The sequence below is a fragment of the Carcharodon carcharias genome, chromosome 6, assembly GCF_017639515.1.
Source record: "Carcharodon carcharias isolate sCarCar2 chromosome 6, sCarCar2.pri, whole genome shotgun sequence".
NCBI lineage: Eukaryota > Metazoa > Chordata > Chondrichthyes > Lamniformes > Lamnidae > Carcharodon > Carcharodon carcharias.
The window spans coordinates 656,281-675,672 of NC_054472.1; the positions used below are offsets into that span (position 1 = coordinate 656,281).

The window sequence follows — 19,392 nt, forward strand, 5'->3', positions numbered from 1 at the left end:
AAAATTTTAGATTTAAGGGATTTTGTAGGACCAAGAGCCACTGTAGGTCAGCAAAGGCCAAAGTCTGAACTCAGTAGGACTTGGTGTGGGATAAGGTTTGGACAGTAGAGTTTAAGATGAGATGAAGTTTATGGAGGATGGAAGGTCACCCAGAAAAGATTTGAAATAGCTGAGGCTGCAGGTAAAAAAAATGAATGAGTGTTTCAACAGCGGATGCACTGAGACAGAGGCAGATAATGATACAGGGTAGAAGTAAATAGTCTTTATGATGGAGAGGATTTGTGATCAGAAACCCAACGTATTACAAATATGCCAAGATTGTGAACAGTCTGGTTCAGCTGAGAAAGTGGCTAGGGAGAGAGATGATATCGGTGGTGAGGATACAGGATTGGTGGCAAAGATATTTGTTCATCATTGTTGGATGGTGGATCTACCTGGTTTTAAGAAGGAATTTGATAACATCATAAACTGATTTGTAAATTGTGTGTCTATTGGATAGATGACAAAGTATTAGGCTGGATCGTTGCATACCTGAAAGATGGGGACAGAAAAATCGGTGCACGGGGAGGTGTCAGTGGAAATGCTTTTTATTTGAAACGAATATATTACTTGGAATAATTATAGAAGTTACAAAAGTAAATTAATACTGTACAAAGTTGAGAGTTTGCATCATATATCTATTATTATATATGCTTCCTTGAGAATGCCAAATGCATCCGGCTTCAGGTAGGATGGTTTTCCATAATTCAGCAAGAATGTAGAAATACATGTATGAGCCCTTCTATCACTAAATCAAATCAAACTTTTTCAACAGAGGATGGAACAGGTGACAATATTAAAAATTACATCAGTAACAACTAAGTGAGTCAAACAAGATGTGTTTAACCTTTGATAAAAGTTCTGTTCTAGGGAATTGGAATGATAATGGACTTCATTTTGTTTTTTTAAATTCTCAACTGTCCATGATCCCACATTTATACGTTAAATAGCAATTTACTGTTAGAACCCAACGAGGGGCCATAAATAATGGAAACAGCAAGGCAGTGAGTAGATGTATGTTTCTAATATTAACTTTTAAAAGGTTTTTATTTTATGTGAAAATATGGGAAATCCCCAAAAGAAACAGTCCAAATAAATACATCATTTACAATCTTCACAGGTGAGTAGCTCATTGCTTGCTAAATTTTTAAAGGGAATACCATATCCAAAAAATTAACAAATCAAAACAACTCATGCCTGTTATGGATAAGCCTATTTCATTAATTAAATGCATAATTGATGAATTGTCCTCAAATCTTTTGATGTAATATATCCTGAATCCAAGATATGGAACAAAAAACACAAACATTATCAATATAAATGTTAATGACTTTAGTTGAGCCCGAAAGACTTGATGGGCATGTGTTTGTGAGCCATGCTTGATGGCCAGATTTAACATTATACTTATCTGCCAGATAAGCATAATAGTAACTGTACATATTGTTGTACAGATTAAAATGTAGTTGACTATCCTTACAGGTTTAGATGAAATTTCAGCCTCAAAGTGAAAACACTGACTTTCATTATATCTCTGCTTAACACCATAATTAATTAGAAATATTGGAAAAATAATCACAGTTGCCACAACCCAAAGGACTACACTAAGCACTAAAGCAATCCACGGTCTGCGAGTCTTTAGATTCTCCCTCTTTTGAAAGACATTACGAAATCTTGTGATGATGATGATCACATAAAGTACAAAGGTTAAGTATATGTGAATGTGTATAACAGCACTGACCAGCTTACAGAAAACTAACCCAAACTTCCATTGTTTAATTATATAGTAAGAAATGCGAAATGGCACAGTTATAAGAAAAATCACATGTGCTACTGAGAGATTGATAATGATAAATGACTTTGAATTCTTGTCATTCTTCAGTATCCGATATAGCATAGCACTGGCTCCAATAACCCCTCCCACAAACACAATAGAGTACAATGATATTAAAACAGACTTCTGCTCTTCATGTGAATCGTGCTGTGTTTCATTTATGCCTGAAGAGTTGGAAGGGCCTTCAATAGACATTGCAAGTTGTTCTGTCGTTTCTGTAGCTGATGAATTTAATTTGCTGTCCAGCCTTCATTAAAACAAAAGTTCTTAAGTTTAGCAACATAGTAATAATTTCACAGACAATTTACTTTCTCATACCAAGAAAAATTCAGTCATTACCCAAATGTGTAGTTTTAATTGAGGTTTTAATTCACCATCATGGCTCAATCTAATTGTAACACCTGAACACATCTTTTGGGAACATCTCAAAGCATTCTACATGTATTGGAATCCTTTGAAATGCAGTAACTGTTATTTAGCACTTCCAGCAGCCATTTTGTACAAGTTAAGATCTTATGGTTTTTTAAAAATGTGGTTATTCATCTCCAGTGTTTACTTGTAAATGCTGAAAACACTCAGCAGGTTAGTCAGCGGCAGGAGTGAGGACATAAGTTAGCAACTGAAACTTTAACTTTGCAGCATTTTCTCTATTTGTTTAGAATGGCCAAATTGTGTTGAAACTGGAAGCACTCCATGTTCTTTGGTGTAATGGGATTCTTGCCATCCACCTGAATCAATAGAGCAGGCAGGTAGGCTTTGCTTTTAGAGCCCCATGAATGACATTCCAGCATTCCCAGAGTATTGCCCTGGAGTTTCAGCATAGATTGTGTGCTAAATTACTGGATTAGGGTATTTACAACTATCTAAGTCAGAAGTGATGAGTTATTGATCAATCTTAGCCTCCTCTTGATGTCCCTAGCATCATAGCTACCAGTCTTCAGCTAATTCGATTTACTCCATGTGATATAAAGAAACATCTGAACACTTTAGATATCACCAAGGTTTTGGGTCCTGACAGCATGCTGGCTGTACTGAAGACTTGTGCTCCAGAACTAGCTGTGCCCCTAATCAAGTTGTTCCAAAATAGCTACCATACTGGCATCTTAGTAACAATGCTGAAAATTGCCCAGGTATGTCCTGTCCACAAAAAGCAAGACAAGCCCAATCCAGCCAATTACTGCCCCATCAGTCCACTCTTATTCATTAGCAAAGTAATGAAAGGTGTCATGGACAATGCTAGCAAGTGACATTTAGCAATAATCTGCTCACAGATGCTCAGTTTGAGTTCTGTCAGGACTACTTGGTTCTGGACCTCATTACAGCTTTGGTCCAAATAAGGATAAAAAAATTCAATTTCAGAGGGAGAGTGACTGCCCTTGACATCAAGCTGGTTTGAGATATTTTTCACCTTGGTGCAGGGTAGGCAACAAACCATGTGGGACTCTTGATCCTACTTAAAAATTATGCCATCTTCCCCCTTAAGTATTGAACCCCCTACCCTTACTACTTTAGGCCTTCCAAATTTGGGAGCCTCCTGCTTCAAGGTCTCATGTCTGCATTCTGGCTGTCTTCCCAACAATCTTTATACTTATTCTTACAGGTAGCAAGTATATTGTGCCTGTTGGATAAGACTAGTTTCTGGATGATTGACATTTTTATTAGTTTGCAGTCCAGACTTTTTTCAAGCATAGGAGAAAATTAATCTTGGATTACTTATATTCAAAGCTTTTATCTACAAATCTCACCATACATAATGGGGTTCATTGGTCCTTGAAAGTGTACAGTGGGTCAGTGGGCATGGAAGTGCCATAGCTTGGTATGGTGGTTAGAGGGGCATAGGGAACATAAGGGGACAAACAGGGTGGGTGGAAGAGCACAGCTTGGCATAGGGGGTATGAGGGAATGTAGGGGGTGGGTGGAAGGGCAGAGCATAGCATAGGGAGCATGAGGGGCCTGAGGGGGTGTGTGGAAGGGCAGAGCTTGACATAGGGGTGTGATGGGTCTGAGGGAGTTGGTGGGGGGGCATAGCTTGTCTTGGGGTCATGAGGGGGACTTTCCAAACTTACCTTTCAAAAGGTTCCCTCATGCATACTAGGGCTTACGACTCTTCTTGAGGGGCCGTGAACCACGACTCTTCAAAAAACTGGTCCAACTCCACGAAAATTGCGGAGGAATAGGACATGTCTATCTCCGCAGTACAGCAGGTCAGGTCAGGAGTGCCGGATGTGGACTTTCAACAGGAATCAGCCCGCACCCTTTGAAGACACTCCCTAAAATTAGATAGCCTGGGAATGCAGTTGGGAATCCCGGAATCAGGACCCGTCTGCCAGGGTCATGATTGATTGTGTAGGACCCCTCTCTAAGATGAAAAGTGAAAATCAGTATTTACTGACAATAATGGATGTGTCTGCCAGGCTTTCTGAAGCCATACTTTTAAGAAATATTACAACTAAGAAGATTGTGGAAGAGTTAATTAAATTTTTCACAATATATGGTTTTCCTAAGGAAATACAATCAGATCAGGGGTCAGATTTCATGTCACAGCTGTTTAAGGAAGTAATGAACAATTTGGGGATATAACAGTTTAAGTCAATAGCTTATCATCCAGAGTCACAAGTAGCTTTGGAAAGATGGCATCAAACTTTAAATACTATGATAAGAATGTACTGTCAGGATTATCCACAGGATTGGGATGGAGGAATTTCATTCTTGTTATTTGCTTACAAAGATGCCCCTATTGCATTGACTGGTTTCAGCCATTTTGAACTAGTTTATGGCCGTGAGATAAGGGGACCACTGAAAATAATTCATGAGAAATTGTTCAGTCAAAATTCAGAATCTATTCTTTTGGACTGTGTATCAAATTTCAGGGAAAGATTGAACAGAGCATGGTAGTTGGCTAGGGAACATTTAAAGATATCACAGTAAGTGATGAAAGTGAAGGCAGATAAGAAAGCTAAAGCTCGCAGTTTTGTTTCTGGAAAGTGTTAGTTTTGTTATCAGTACTAGGTGATTCATTAAATGCAAGGTTTAGTGGGCCTTACAGGATTGAAAAGTTCAGTGAAGTAAATTATTTAATAAATACTCCAGATTGAGGAAAGAAGCAGAGGGTATGTCATGTAAATATGCTTAAAAAATACTTTGACAGGGAAGAGGAACAAAAAGAGGTATTAGTGATGGTGGATGATGAGAAAGAGGTAGAAGTGCAGGACTCTGAAATTGATTTTCCTCTAATCAAATTGGATAATGACCATGTGCTTGAAAATTTAAAAGAAATATTGAATTACCTTCCAAGCAAGTATTAAAGTGATTTAGAAAAGCTGTTGCAGTCACACAAACCTATTTGTGGGAATAAATTAGGAAAAGCAGACTTAGCTGTACACAATGTCTCTGTACAAGTTTCATCTTCAATAAAGCAATACCCTTATAGATTAAATCCGGCAAAGTTATCACAAGTACAAAAAGAAATTGATTTCTTGCTTCAAAATAATATAATTGAGTCAAGCTGCAGTAATTGTGCTGGTACCAAAACCGGATGGAACACAAAGACTGTGTGTGTGGATTATTGAAAGGTGAATGCGGTGACAAAAGCGGATTCATATCCTTTACCACGGTTGGAGGATTGAGTTGAGAAAGTGGGACAATCGAAATTTATCACAAAGATTGACTTGCTAAAAGGATGTTGGCAGGTACCGTTGTCAGACAGAGCAAAGGAGATATTGGCTTTTGTAATGCCAATTTTGTAAAGTCATTCATTTGGCATGAAGAATGTACCTGCAAGATTTCAAAGACTGACAATCAGTGTAATTGCAAGTCTGAGCAATTGTGCTGTTTATATTGGTGATCTAATCATTTTCAGTCAATTGTGGGAGGAGCATTTACAGCATCTGGAAGGATTTTTTTTTGGTTACACAAAGCTAATTTGGTGATGAATTTGGCTAAAAGTGAATTTGCAAAAGCGTAAGTTACATATGTAGGCCATATCATTGGACATGGTAAGGTGGCTCCGAGAGATGTGAAAGTCAAGGCTATCGTGGATTTCCCAGTGCCGACAACAAAACAAGGAGTTTTGTGATTTCTGGGCATGAGTGAGTTTTACTGAAAATCTGTACTAAATTTTAGACAAATGGTTGCTCTACTGACTGAACGATTAAAAAAGAACAAGAAGTTTCAATGGACACTGGAGTGTCAGAAGGCATTTGATAGTTTGAAAACTGTATTAACTGTGACACCAGTATTGGCAGTACCCATTCTGCCAAGCAGTTCAAGTTGGCCGTTGACGCAAGTGACATAGACATTGGGGCCGTACTGTTACAAGAAGATGACACTGGAATTGAAAAACCGATAGGGTATTTTTCAGGGAAGTTGAATGTACAACAGAGAAGATATTCAATGATCGACAAAGAGACCTAGGGTTTGGTGTTAGCATTGCAGCATTTTGAAATTTATGTTGCCAACAATTCATCGGAAACCATTGTTTATGCAGACCACAATCCTTTGAAGTTTTTGTACAAATTTCGAGACAAAACTGCAAGACTTTACAGATAGAGTCTATTATTACAACCATTTAATCTGATTATACATGTTGCTGGCAGAGAGAAACTGTTCATGGATGCATTATCAAGAGTTTGAAGCTTAAAGGAACATTGGACATTAAAAAAGAACCTGGACACCGAATTGGATTCTGTTGATACCAAGGACTTGTATGTATGCATCTGGTAATGTAATCGTGTGAGACGGGTTATTAAAAAATGAAGCCGTCTTTTAGAATTATTACGATTCATTTTTTGATAGGGAGGGAGTTGCCGTGAAGATATTAATGTATATAATGTTATTAGAAATTATTTTAAATTGGACTTGTAGTAGGGTCTGTGGGTGTGTGTGTGTGTGTTTTAATTGGATTAAAACCAGCTAGTCTGGGTGCTTTGATGTATAGTAGTTTTGAGATGTTAACCAGTAAGATAGAGGGTACGTTTGCATTTTGTTGAATAAACCATTCTAAGACTGTGGTGAAATCTTGCACCCAGCTAGGAGACACTAAGCAATATGTTTATATTACTAGTAAAACTGGTACTATGAAAGGGGGTTTATTCTTAGAAGTGGTGGAATTCAAAGGACCTGGTGATACAATGATAATTTACATTCAAAGGGAAGATTAGGTATATACAAAAGAGTTTTGTGTGTGGAAGTCATAGGCATGTAAGATCTAACCCTGTAAGCCTACCATTGTGTCTTCAAAGGAACCAAATTGAAAGAAACCTCATTTTGAATTTGTAAGATAAAATGTGCTTTGCCTGGTGTCTGTTTAAGTCTATGGGTTATTGTTGCCGTGGGAGTGATTAATCACCTGGGAATGATTAAATTAGGGATTTATTTAATAGTAGTTATGGTAGTAATTTGTAGAATTGTGTATGTGTTTAAAATCTTGTTAACTTAATAAATGGATGAGGTTTCACAAAAAATCAAAGGCCGCTTGGCATTTTCACCTGCCCGCCAACTGTAAGGTTAGACACGCAGCAAAAAGATTAATTCAATAGATTCTTAATGGCCTTAATATGGCCTGTTAATTGTCGGCTGGTGCACTGCTAACTCCTGCGTGCGTCTGCTGACCAAAATATCCGTCAGAACACTCGCCCAACATCATTGTGCACGCCTGCCCAACAAGCAGAAGACTCTGCCCCATGATGTAGCTGAATTCCATCTCCCCACTCACAGTAGTCTAGGTACATCCCTTGGAGCTCAGTCAGTTAATCTAACCTCTATAATTGTAATAATGTCATCACCATAGCAGAGAGGAATTTAACTCTGACAACACAGGATAATCTGTGGAGTGTATGCATAGTTCCATATGGTTTTGGCAGCAGTGAAACAACGTAAAGATCATGTCAGGAGCTCCACTCAGCACTAATAGAGCAAACATTGGAAAGCACATGTCCAACTGCACTACTCATCACTGTGGATTCTGCTCAGAAACAATGGAAAGAATATTACAGCCCCTCACTGGCGTACTTGCAGATGGGGGGCCACATAGATAAAACTGTTGGATATTTCAGCCCCAGGACTTTACTCCAGAAACTCCTCGGGGTACTGTACCAGCTGCTTTATCAATGCCCCTTCTCCATCATATTTGTCAGAATTGGAAGTGTTCACTGCACATTGTTCAGATCCATTTGCAATTCCTCACATAATGAAGCAGCCACGTCCACATACAACAAGACCTGGACAACATTCAGGCTTGGGCTGATAAGTGGCAAGTAAAATACACACTACACAATTGCCAGACGATGACCATCTCCAAAAAGAGCCTAACCACCTTGCCTTGACATTCCATGGCGTTACCATTGCTAAATCCCCCATCATCAACATTCTGGATGTCACCATTGGTCAGAAACCTAACTGACCTAGCTGCAGAAATATTGTGGTGATAGGCGCAGGTCAGAGGTTGGGAATTCTGTGGGGAGTGACTCCACCTTCTGACTCCCAAAGCCTTTCTGTGATCTACAAGGCACAAATCAGGAATGTGATGGAATACTCTCCGCTTGCCTGGAAGAGTGCAGCTCTAACAACACTGAAGAAGCACAACACTGTTCAGGAGAAAGCAGCCTGTTAATTGACATCCCATCTAATAACTTAAAGGTCCCATGTGGCAAACTGGTTATATAAGTAAAAGCCTATGGTATCCAAGGGAAAGAGGCAAGTTAGATCCAAAATTGGCTCCGTGACAGGAAACAAAAGGTAATGATAGATGGGTATTTTTGTGACTAGATGATTGTTTACTGTGGGGTTCCAAAGAGCTCAGTACTAGGTCCCTTGCTTTTCATGATTTAATTCAGTGATTTAGATTTTAATGTAGGAGGTATGAATTAAAAGATTACAGATGACAAAATATGGCTGTAGGATTGATGGTGAGGAAGAAAGCTAAAGACTGCAGAAAGACATCAATGGACCGGTTAAGTGGTAGAAGGTAACAAATGGAATTCGACCTGGAGAAATGTGAGGTAATGCATTTGGGAAACATAATCAAGGCAAAGGAAAACACTGTAAATGACAGGATATAGAGAAGAGTAAAGGAACAGAGAGACACTGAAGTGCATTTAGAAACATAGAACGTAGGAGTAGCTCCACCATTCAGTATGATCATGGCTGTTCCTCTATCTCAACTCCGTAATACCGCGCATCAGAATCGGATGAGATGTATCCAAGGGTATTGAAGAAAGTGGAAATTGCAGGGACACTGGCCATAATCTTTCAGCCTTCCCTAGACTCGGGGGAGGTGCCAGAGGACTGGATAATTGCAAACATTACGCCCTTGTTCAAAAAGATTGTAAGGATAAGCCTAGCAATTACAGACCTGTCAGTTTAACTTCAGTGGTGGGGAAGCTCCTGGAAACAATTATTTGGGATAGAATTAGTAGTCTCATGGAAAAATGTGGGTTGATTAGGAAGAGCCAGTATGGATTTCTAAAGGGAAAATCATGTTTAACTAACTTGTTGGAGTTTTTTGAAGAGGTAATAGAAAGGGTAGATGAGGGTAATGCTGTTGATGTGGTGTACATGGCCTTAAAAAAGGCATTTGATACAGTGCCACACAACAGACTTGTGAGAAAAGTTATAGCTCATGGAATAAAAGGGACAGTAGCAACCTTGATAAAAAATTGGCTGAATGATAGGAAACAGTGGATAATGGTTAATGGATATTTTTCAGGCTGGAGGAAGGTTTGTAGTGGAGTTTCCCAGGGGTCGGTATTGGGACCCTTGCTTTTCCTGATATATATTAATGATCTAGATCTTGGTGTGCAGGAGACAATTTCAAAGTTTGTGGATGATACGAAACTTGGTAGCATTGTAACCTGTAAGGAGGACAATGCAGAACTTCAAAAGGATTTGGGAAGTTGGTGGAGTGGGCAGATAAGTGGTAGATGAAGCTCAATGTGGAGAAGTGTGAGGTGATGCATTTGGTAGGGAGAACATGGAGAGACAATATAAAATAAGGGGTACAATTCTTAAGGAGGTGCAAGATCAGAGGAATCCAGGTGTATGTGTGCATAGATCATGGAAGGTGGCAGGACAGGTGGAAAGAGCAATTAATAAAGCATACAGTATCATGGGCTTTATTAATAGGAGTATAGGTTACAAGAGCAAGGAGGTTATGCTGAGCTTATATAAGACATTAGTTAGACCTCAGCTGGAGTATTATGTGCAGTTCTGGGAGCCACACTTTAGAAAGGATGGGAATACATTGGAGAGCGCAGAAGAGATTTACAAGAATGGTTCCAGGGATGAGAAACTTCAGTTATGAAGATAAATTGGAGAGGTTGGAACTGTTCTGCTTGGAGAAGAGAAAGCTAAGAGGAGATTTGATAGAGGTGTTCAAAATCATGACGGGGCTGGATAGAGTAGGTAGGGAGAAACTGTTCCCGCTTGTAAAAGGATCAAAAACGAGAGGGCACAGCTTTAAAGTGATTTGCAAAAGAAGCAAATTTGATGGGAGAATTTTTTTTTCACAGAAGTAGTTTGGGTCCATTGGAATGCACTCCCTGGAAGTGTGGTGGAGACAGGTTCAATCAAGGCACTCAGGAGGGCATTAGATGATTATCTGAATAGGAACAATATGCAAGGGTATGGGGAAAAGGCAGGGCAATAGCACTAGGTCAAAATGCTCTTTTGGAGAGCCAGTGCTAACATGATGGGCCGAATGACCTCCTTCTGCACCATAACACTTCTGTGATTCTGTGAACTATGCAATTCTCTTGACTTTTATTATTTAGGACCATGTATTAATTGAATGTGTCTTATATTTTATAAGTGTATCTTGCTACCTCAACTTCAATACACCAATCATCTCTATGGACTGATTTTATATGTACTTTGTATGGATCTTATTTATGTAGTAACTAAGTTGTTTCTATATTAGTTTAAGGCTGTGTGCCACTCGTACTCTTTTACTATTTTTAATTAACTTGTACCAAGTACTAGCAGTCACTTTAGAAATTCACACCAACAAGCGATTCCTGTAACCAAAATATAGTGATAGGTACCTGCCCTAATGAGAATTCTACAGGATATCTATACACCAATTAGACTTTTGGGACGATGAGTCCAAATGTTAAATTACTGGAGCTTGACATCACACATTTTCTTATCTCAGATAAGCAGCCAATGGAAATATCTTAAGGTACTCCAGTATTTCAGTGGATAGCATAAAATTTAATGAAATAACAGGAAAGCTATGATGAGGGGGATGGGCACACAAGTAACTGATGCATTGGAGGGCCAGACAGGAGACAAGAAATTACATCAGTAGATGACCATCACCCTTAAGAAACCAATCAGAAACTGAGTACGAACCATCCAAACCAATCGGGGACCGATTATGCACTGCCCATGCCAATCAGAGGTCAGGAACGCAACTGATCATGCACATGAGCAGTGTCCAAGAAAGAGTTAAAAAGCACTAGCTTTCAGCTGCCAGGCGTGTGCTAAATTTGAAACTGAAGATGAGAGATTCTTTTCCATTTGGGAGCAGAAGACCACAGAACTGACCCAGAGAGAAAGAAAACCATTTGTCGCTTTGCGCCCTCGGCTGAATCGGGAAGCAAGAGCCACGTTGTGTCAGTAAAGTCACCCCTAGCTTTGTTAAGTATTATTTTTTGTTGCTTAATAAACAACAAGAAGTAATAGGGAGACAATGGCTTAGTGGTATTGTCGCTGGACTAGTAATTGTGGGACCCAGGGCAATGCTGTGGGAGCCATGGCAGATTGTGGAATTTGAAGTCTAATGATGACCATGAAACCATTGTCGATTGTTGTAAAAACCCATCTGGTTCACTAATGTCCTTTAGGGAAGGAAATCTGCTGTCCTTATCTGGCCTGGCCTACATGTGACTCCAGGCCCAAATCAATGTGGTTGACTTTTACATGTCTTTTTTAAAAATTCATTCACAGGATGTGGGCTTCACTGGCTGGGCCAGCATTTATTGCCCATCCCTAGTTGCCCTTGAGCAGGTGGTGGTGAGCTGCCTTCTTGAACCGCTGCAGTCCATGTGGTGTGGGTACACCCAAAGTGCTGTGAGGAAGGGAGTTCCAGGATTTTGACCCAGGGACAGTGAAGGAACGGCGATATATTTCCAAGTCAGGATGGTGAGTGACTTGGAAGGGAACTTCCAGGTGGTGGTGTTCCCATCTATTTGCTGGCCTTGTCCTTCTAGATGATAGTGGTCGTGGGTTGGAAGGTGCTGCCGAAGGAGCCTTGGTGAATTCCTGCAGTGCATCTTGTTAATGGTACACACTATTGCTACTGTGCGTTGGTGGTGGAGGGAATGAATGTTTACGGAAGTGGCACCAATCAAGTGGGCTGCTTTGTCCTGGACGATATCAAGCTTCTTGAGTGTTGTGGGAGCTGCACTCATCCAGGCAAGTGGAGAGTATTCCATCATAATCCTGATTTGTGCCTTGTAAATGGTGAACAGGCTTTGGGGAGTCAGAAAGTGAGTTACTTCCAACAGAATTTCTAGCCTCTGACCTGCTCTTGTAGCCACAGTATTTATATGCCTATTCCAATTCAGTTTCCGGTCAATGGTAACCCCCAGAATGTTGGTAGTGGGAGATTCAGTGTGGTAATGCCATTGAATGTCAAGGGGTGATGGTTAGATTCTGTCTTGTCAGAGATGGTCATTGCCTGGCACTTGCTGCATTCGGACATGGACTGCTTCAGTAACTGAGGAGTTGTGAATGGTGCTGAACATTGTGCAATCATCAGCGAACATCCCCACTTCTGATCTTATGATGGAAGGAAGGTCATTGTTGAAGCAGCTGAAGATGGTTGAGCTGAGGACACTACCCTGAGGAACTCCTACAGTGATGTCCTAGAGCTGAAATGACACACCTCTAACAACCACAATTATCTTCCTTTGTGCTAGGTATGACTCAACCAGCAAAGAGTTTTCCCCCTGATTCCCATTGACTCCAGTTTTGCTAGGGCTCCTTAATGCCACACTCGGTCAAATGCTGCCTTGATGTCAAGGACAGTCACAGTCAAGGAGAGTGTCCGACTAGGCACTTTACAGCCTTCCGGACTGAATATTGAGTTCAACAATTTTAGATCATGTCTCCTCCATCCCCACCCCATTTCCGATTCCCCCCCTTTTTTTTCCAATAATTTATATAGATTTTTCTTTTCTCACCTATTTCCATTATTTTTAATGTATTTCCATCCATTGTTTTATCTCTGCCTTTTAGCCTATTTCGATTCCTTCATCCCACCCCACCCCCACTAGGGCTATCTGTTCATCCTGCTTTCTACCCTTAATTAGCACGTTCCTTAGATAATATCACCACCTTCAACACCTCTTTGTCCTTTTGTCTGTGACATCTTTTGGTTATCTCCACCTATCACTGGCCCTCTATCCAGCTCTACCTGTTCCCCGCCCCCCCACCCCTTAAACCAGTTTATATTTCACCTCTTTTCTATTTTTACTTAGTTCTGTTGAAGAGTCATACAGACTCGAAACGTTAACTGTGTTCCTCTCTGCAGATGCTGCCAGACCTGCTGAGTTTTTCCAGGTATTTTTATTTTTGTTTTACAGTCACTCTCACTTCACCTTGGGTGTTCAGCTCTTTTGTCCATGTTTGAACTAAGGCTGTAATGAGGTCAGGAGCTGAGTGGACCTGGCGGAACCCAAACTGATTGTCAGTGAGCAGGTTATTGCTAAGCAAGTGCCTCATGACAGCACTGTTGATGACCCCTTCCATTACTTTCCTGATGATCAAGAGTAGACTGATGGTGCAGTAATTGGCCAGGTTGAATTTGTCCTGTTTTTTGTGTACAGGACATAACTGGGCAATTTGCACATAGCCGGGTAGATGCCAGTGTTGTAGCTGTACTGGAACAGCTTGGCTAGGGGCATGGCAAGTTCTGGAGTACAAGGGTTCAATACTACGGCCAGAATATTGTCAGGGTCCATAGCCTTTGCAGTATCTAATGCCTTCAGCTGTTTCTTGATATCAATTGGAGTGAGTCGAATTGTCTGAAGATTGGCATCTGTGATGCTGCGGACCTCCGGAGGTCCCCTAAATTGCGGTGTAACTGTCTCTCTGAATGTTCTATCCACGTAGTTCTCTGCCTCACAGATGCACCTCAGCTGCTGCTCAAGCTCTGAAATACAGAGCTCAAGCTTGAACGAGGGCAATTAGGGATGGGCAATAAATGCTGGCCTAGCCAATGATGCCCACATCCCATGAATGAATAAAAATAATTCCTGAGTTACATCATTAGATTGTCTCCTATTGCCTGAATTGTTAAAGTCTCAATAGAACAAATTAATATTGAGTTGAGTGCAGGCTCACAAATTTGGAGGTTAAACACCCCTAAAAAATCTTACACTGCTAAACACAAGCTGCAACTCAAAGCTCCAATTAGTTTGTCCGTTTTTTAAAGCTTTCATCCTCATAGCAACCTCAGCCAGAGTCTAACTTCTCAGATGTCTAATGACCTCATAGCCATGGATTCTAATTATCCCTTTTTCCACAAATCTCTAGTTTTACTTTGGATTTAAAGGAATATCTCAGTATAAGCTTTTTGTCAAGTACAGAGTTCATCATACCACCTCTAACAAGAGAGAATCTAACTATCTCCCCTTGACATTCAACAGTATTACCATCACTGAATCCTCAACCACCAACATGCTGTGGGTTACTGTTGACCAGAAACTTAATAGACCAGTTTTATAAATAAAGTGGCTACAAGAGCAGGTCATCTCTGCAATGTGATTAATGTCCTCCTGTAATTTTTTGCAGTCCTCCTCAGTATTGACCATCTTCTCAGTTTGGTGTCATCTGCAAATTTTGAAATTGTGTTTTTGATTCCAAAGTCTAAATCATTAATGTAAATTGTGAACACGAAAGTATGTCGCTTCTGGCAAGCAACTAGTTTAAGATGATGAGTCAAGCTCATTTACACTTTCTAGAAATGATATACATTCACATACAGGGCCCTGTTCACAGCAAACAAAAAGAATATGTTCAAGCCTTCACGTTTTTTGAATTAGGAGCCTGTAGAACCTGTGGCAATAACTTGGCCCATCAGAAAGGACTTGCCAACCAAACAGCCCCCTTTTCTCCTGTAATATAAATTGTGATTGTTTACAATTTTGCATTCTTGTGTCTGTCCTGATGAGTGTAAGAGGAAAGCTTTGGCAACATATATCTTTTTCTGCAATGTTCGAATATGAAACTGGGTAAATGAAGTTAAGATACGGAACAGCCTTGATCTAATTTAGTGGTGAAACAGACTCAAGGGACCAAATGGCTACCATCTTGTTCCTGAACTCACAAATATAAAAGTGAATCAGACTCTAGTTCCCAATAGCTCAATTTGGGAAGAACATTGCTGGTTGGATACTGAGCAAGAGCTGCCACTCTTGACCACTGTTTAGCAACCTCCACTGGGGAGCTTCATGTATGGATTGAGGGAAGGGTGGGGTCCAACATGGTTATAATTGAGTAGCAGAACATCATTCACTGTCCAAACTCTCACAAGAAGAATAGCTATTAGAATATCAGAGCCAGCTATGTCAATTTTTTTCATTAAACCAGAAGCAGAAGCAAATACAATTGCACAAGAGTGTGCAAGTTGTACATATAGGGAGCACAGGGCGAAACCACAGTAACAAGCACAGCAAAACATGACACTCTATTTGTCTGTTTAAGAATCTAATTCATCTGCACTGAAATCACAAAGTATTTATAATGAGTAAAGGTAAGTCAAATTCCAAATTAAAGTTTTTCTCGAAATACATTGATATAATTTAAAATAATTTATCCTACCAAAATTCTGTCAAAGAAGATCTTGGTACCTCAAATCCAAATGAGTTGATGCTGGTTTTTATCTGCGAATTAAAATATGCAGTGAAGAAAGTCAATGCTGAAATATGGAAGCAGCAGACTGAGGACATTCAGGAAGAGGTGGGGCAAACAATCACCGTACATCAGATAGTTCTTTTAGATTCATGCACCAAAATTACGTCTGTGACTACAGGCTAACAATCGAAGTTAAAAATAGAAACAACCCAGCAGGACATTCGGAGGTTAACCACAAGGTTTAACACTGAAATATACAGATGTACGTACCACTGAAAGCTTCTCAAAAACTTCTGCAAACCAGAAAACTTAAATATGACCTTTTAGGGGAGTATTTTGATTGCAAGCATACTTTAAGATCTTACACACTGGGTTGTATTTCTGAACAAAATATTAGAGTTAACTATCAGTTGAAAAAGAAAAAAAATACAAATGGTAGAAACTTTAAATAAAACCAGAAAATACTGGAAACACACAGAGGGTCAAATAGCATCTGAAAAGGGAAATGATAGCTTAACATTTTAATTTTTGGCCGTTCAAGACAACGAAAGTTAGATAAAAAGAACATTTTTAGGGGGAAATGTAGCAAAAGAAAAGGAACAACAACCAATGCAAGCAAAGTTGGGATTGCTGAGCTCTAGGAAGCTGTGAAAGGGCTGACAAGTTTTCAGGAACTGATGGATAATATGCAAACGTCATATGTTTCAGGAAGTGAAAAGAATAAATAGGAAGTTCACAGCAAAGGTGCCTGCAACAGACCCTCCAAAGTGGAGCTGAATAAAATTGGTTGAAAGAGGCAAGGGAAAGGGGGAATGTTTTGTTTATCAAACAAAGTGAGACAGCGATCTACATTCTCTCCAATGCAATATATTGCTCAGAATAGTAACAACTTTACTGAACCTCTCCACTCCATTTTCATTTGTTCAAGGATGTGGGCAGTGCTGACAAGGCCAGGATTTATTGTCAATCCTTAATTGCCCTTGAAAAGTTGGTGGTGAGCCACCTTTTATGTACAGTTGCAAGTTCATCTGGTGTAGGTATATCCACCGTGCTGTTGGGATGGGAGTTCCAGGATTTTAACTCAGCAACAGGATGGTGAGTCAGGATGGTGAATGACTTGCAGATATTGGTATTTGCATTTACTACCCTAATTCTTCTAGATGGTATACCATATGGGTTTGGAAGGTGCTGTTGAAGGAGCCTTGTTATTGCACTGCACCTTGCAGATGATATGTGGAGGGAGTGAATGTTTAAGGTCATGAAGCCAATCAAGTGGTCTGCTTTGTCTGGACGATGTCAAGCTTCTTCAGTGCTGTAGGAGCTATAGTCATCCAGACAAGTGGTAAGTGTTCCATCACACTCCTACCTTGCGTATGTAGATGGCGTATAGGCTTTGAGGAGTCAGTAGGTGAGTTGCTCACCCAAGAATTCCCAGCCTCTGAAGTGCCCTTGTAGCCATAGTATTTATGTGGCTAGTCCAGTTAAGTTTCTGAATATGTGACTCTGGGCACTGCTCCCACACCCCCTGCTGTGGAACACTCCACTTAACTTCCTTTTCCATTCCCACTCTTGGTTCCTCTGACTCCACCCTTTAATGCAACATCAAAATATTGGACCTGTTGCCTATTGGTAATCAACAGTAGAAGATCTGGCTTGAGCAAAGATATTAGGAAATCTGACCAAAGGTTTTGAGGAGTGTCTTAAAGGAGGAGGAACCAGGCAGAGTCCAGGAGATAAAGCAGTGAGGGAGAGAGTGCAAGACTCGAATGAGGGAGAGTCCAGGGGGTGAAAGAGTGAGAGACAACACGAGATTTGAACATGGGAGAGCCTGGGAGGTGAAACATCAAGAGAGAGCATGGGTGGAATGATCCCAGATTTGCACTAAGTGTGGTAGCGGGCATGAAAAGAGACACTTTACCTGCCGGCCACAATGGCGGTTTTTTGCACCTATTGTCTCCTTCCCGCTGCATCCCACCTTATTAACATGCATTCACAGGAAACACACCGGATCGCTGGCGGGCAGCTTCGGATTTGCCTGCCATGTTGTGATCTCAGAGCTTCCTCGCTCCGGGCACCATTTTTAAAGTGCAGCAGAGTGCTGCTTATTCCATGTCTACAGGCCAGGACTGCTCCAGGCGAAAGATGGCCCCCAAAGCAAAGAAGACAGCAGCCCCCAAATTTAGTGATGCCTCTCTGGGGCGGCTGCTGGATGCAGTGGAAGGCCCCCGCAATGTCTTCCACCCCGCAATGTCTCCTATCCCCGCTCTGGCCACAGGAGGTCCACCAGAGTGACCAATCCGGTCTGGGAGGCAGTGGCAGCAGCGATCAGCGCCACTGGAGCACAGAGGAGGTCAGCCATCCAGTGCAGGAAGAGGATGAATGATCTCATCCGTTCCCCAGGGTAAGTCAACCACCTCATCACTCTCAACTCATACACTCACAAACCCATCACACATCCACAGGGACCTCGCACCTCAAGGGACAACACCACTCACACACACACACCCTCACATCTCCATCTGGCTCATATCATCTCAAGCTCATCTCATCCATGGCTCCACTCACCACACAAACATTCCACACAGTGCCATGTGTCCTGCTCACACTCTCTCCATCTGTTTTCATGCAGGAGAAGCTGGCTCACGGCAGCAGGGAGAGGTCCCAGACCGGCAGGGGGTGGGGGAGGGCAATGTTGAGTGGCCCACATTAGGCGCCTCACTCACTTTGAGGAGTGTGCCATCGCACTGACTGGTGAGGTCCTGGCCTGTGCCGGCAGTGACGTTGAAGTCAGAGGTGAACACCCACGTGAGGATCCTGCACCACATTATCTCTCTCTCAATGCAACTGAGAGTGCTCTCTCTCCTGCTTTTGACTTTACAGCCATGCACTAATTATTTCTACTTTGGTTCACAAGGAGCTCTGCCAAGCAACCGATGCCCTCAGTCAGCCTGTCTCTCAGCTCCATCCAGGTCCTCACCTCCCACCAAGAGCTCTCCATTGAAGAGCTTGAAATAAGCAACCTGGAAGACCCATCACAGCACTTACCCACACCCTCCACCAGCGCAGAGACACACACCTCAATAGGACTTCGATCTAGAGCAGGCTCGGGTTCACAATCTGGTGGTCACCAAACAGACACGTCTGCAGCAGGAGAAGGCAGGTTCGGCTGAGCTCCCCGACATTCGGAGGACTGCTGGATAAGGGGCGTCTGTAAGGTCTAAAATGATGGTCCTCTGGATTCTGCCTTCCAACTCATCATGGAGAGTCAGCAGAAGGTGGGGAGAACATCATGCAGAGCTGTGGAAGCCCTCAACAGAGTGGCATGTGAGTGGAGGAGTGCATCTGCCTGCTCTCTGATGAAGTGGTGCCCACATGTGTGCGCATGGAGGTTTCCATGGGAAGATGGCAATCGCCATGGAGAGCCTAGTCCAGCAGAATGCAGAGATGCACACTGACTGACACTCCATCGCAGTAGCCATGGGTGAGTTCCTGCAGTGGCAACGCGAGAGGGAAACAGGGCACCTCGAAGTCCATCCAGGTGCTCCTTCCCCTCAAGCAGTCAGGCCGGTGTCCTTGGGCACCCAAAGAGAGGAGGAACGGCAGCTGTACACCCCTAGGTCATCCACTCAGGAATCTCAGGCTGTACATTCCCTCAGAGTCCGTTT

The 19,392-nt window shown here is 41.6% G+C and overlaps 1 protein-coding gene across 2 annotated transcripts in view; it reads right to left on the minus strand.

The window, feature by feature from the left end:
- Positions 1 to 571: 571 nt before the first annotated feature.
- LOC121279302 (probable G-protein coupled receptor 141) overlaps positions 572 to 19,392 on the minus strand; it is a 118,331-nt gene continuing 99,510 nt past the window's right edge. The window contains exons 5-7 of one of the 2 annotated variants that reach the window (XM_041190441.1): positions 15,695 to 15,756; positions 5,158 to 5,209; positions 2,072 to 2,117 (exon numbers count right to left, since the gene is read on the minus strand). In XM_041190441.1, the coding sequence (XP_041046375.1) occupies positions 5,200 to 5,209; positions 15,695 to 15,756 (72 nt within the window). In that variant the 3' untranslated portion in view covers positions 2,072 to 2,117; positions 5,158 to 5,199. Of the gene's footprint in view, positions 2,118 to 5,157; positions 5,210 to 15,694; positions 15,757 to 19,392 lie in introns of both variants that reach the window. The other variant, XM_041190440.1, reaches the window with a different exon arrangement.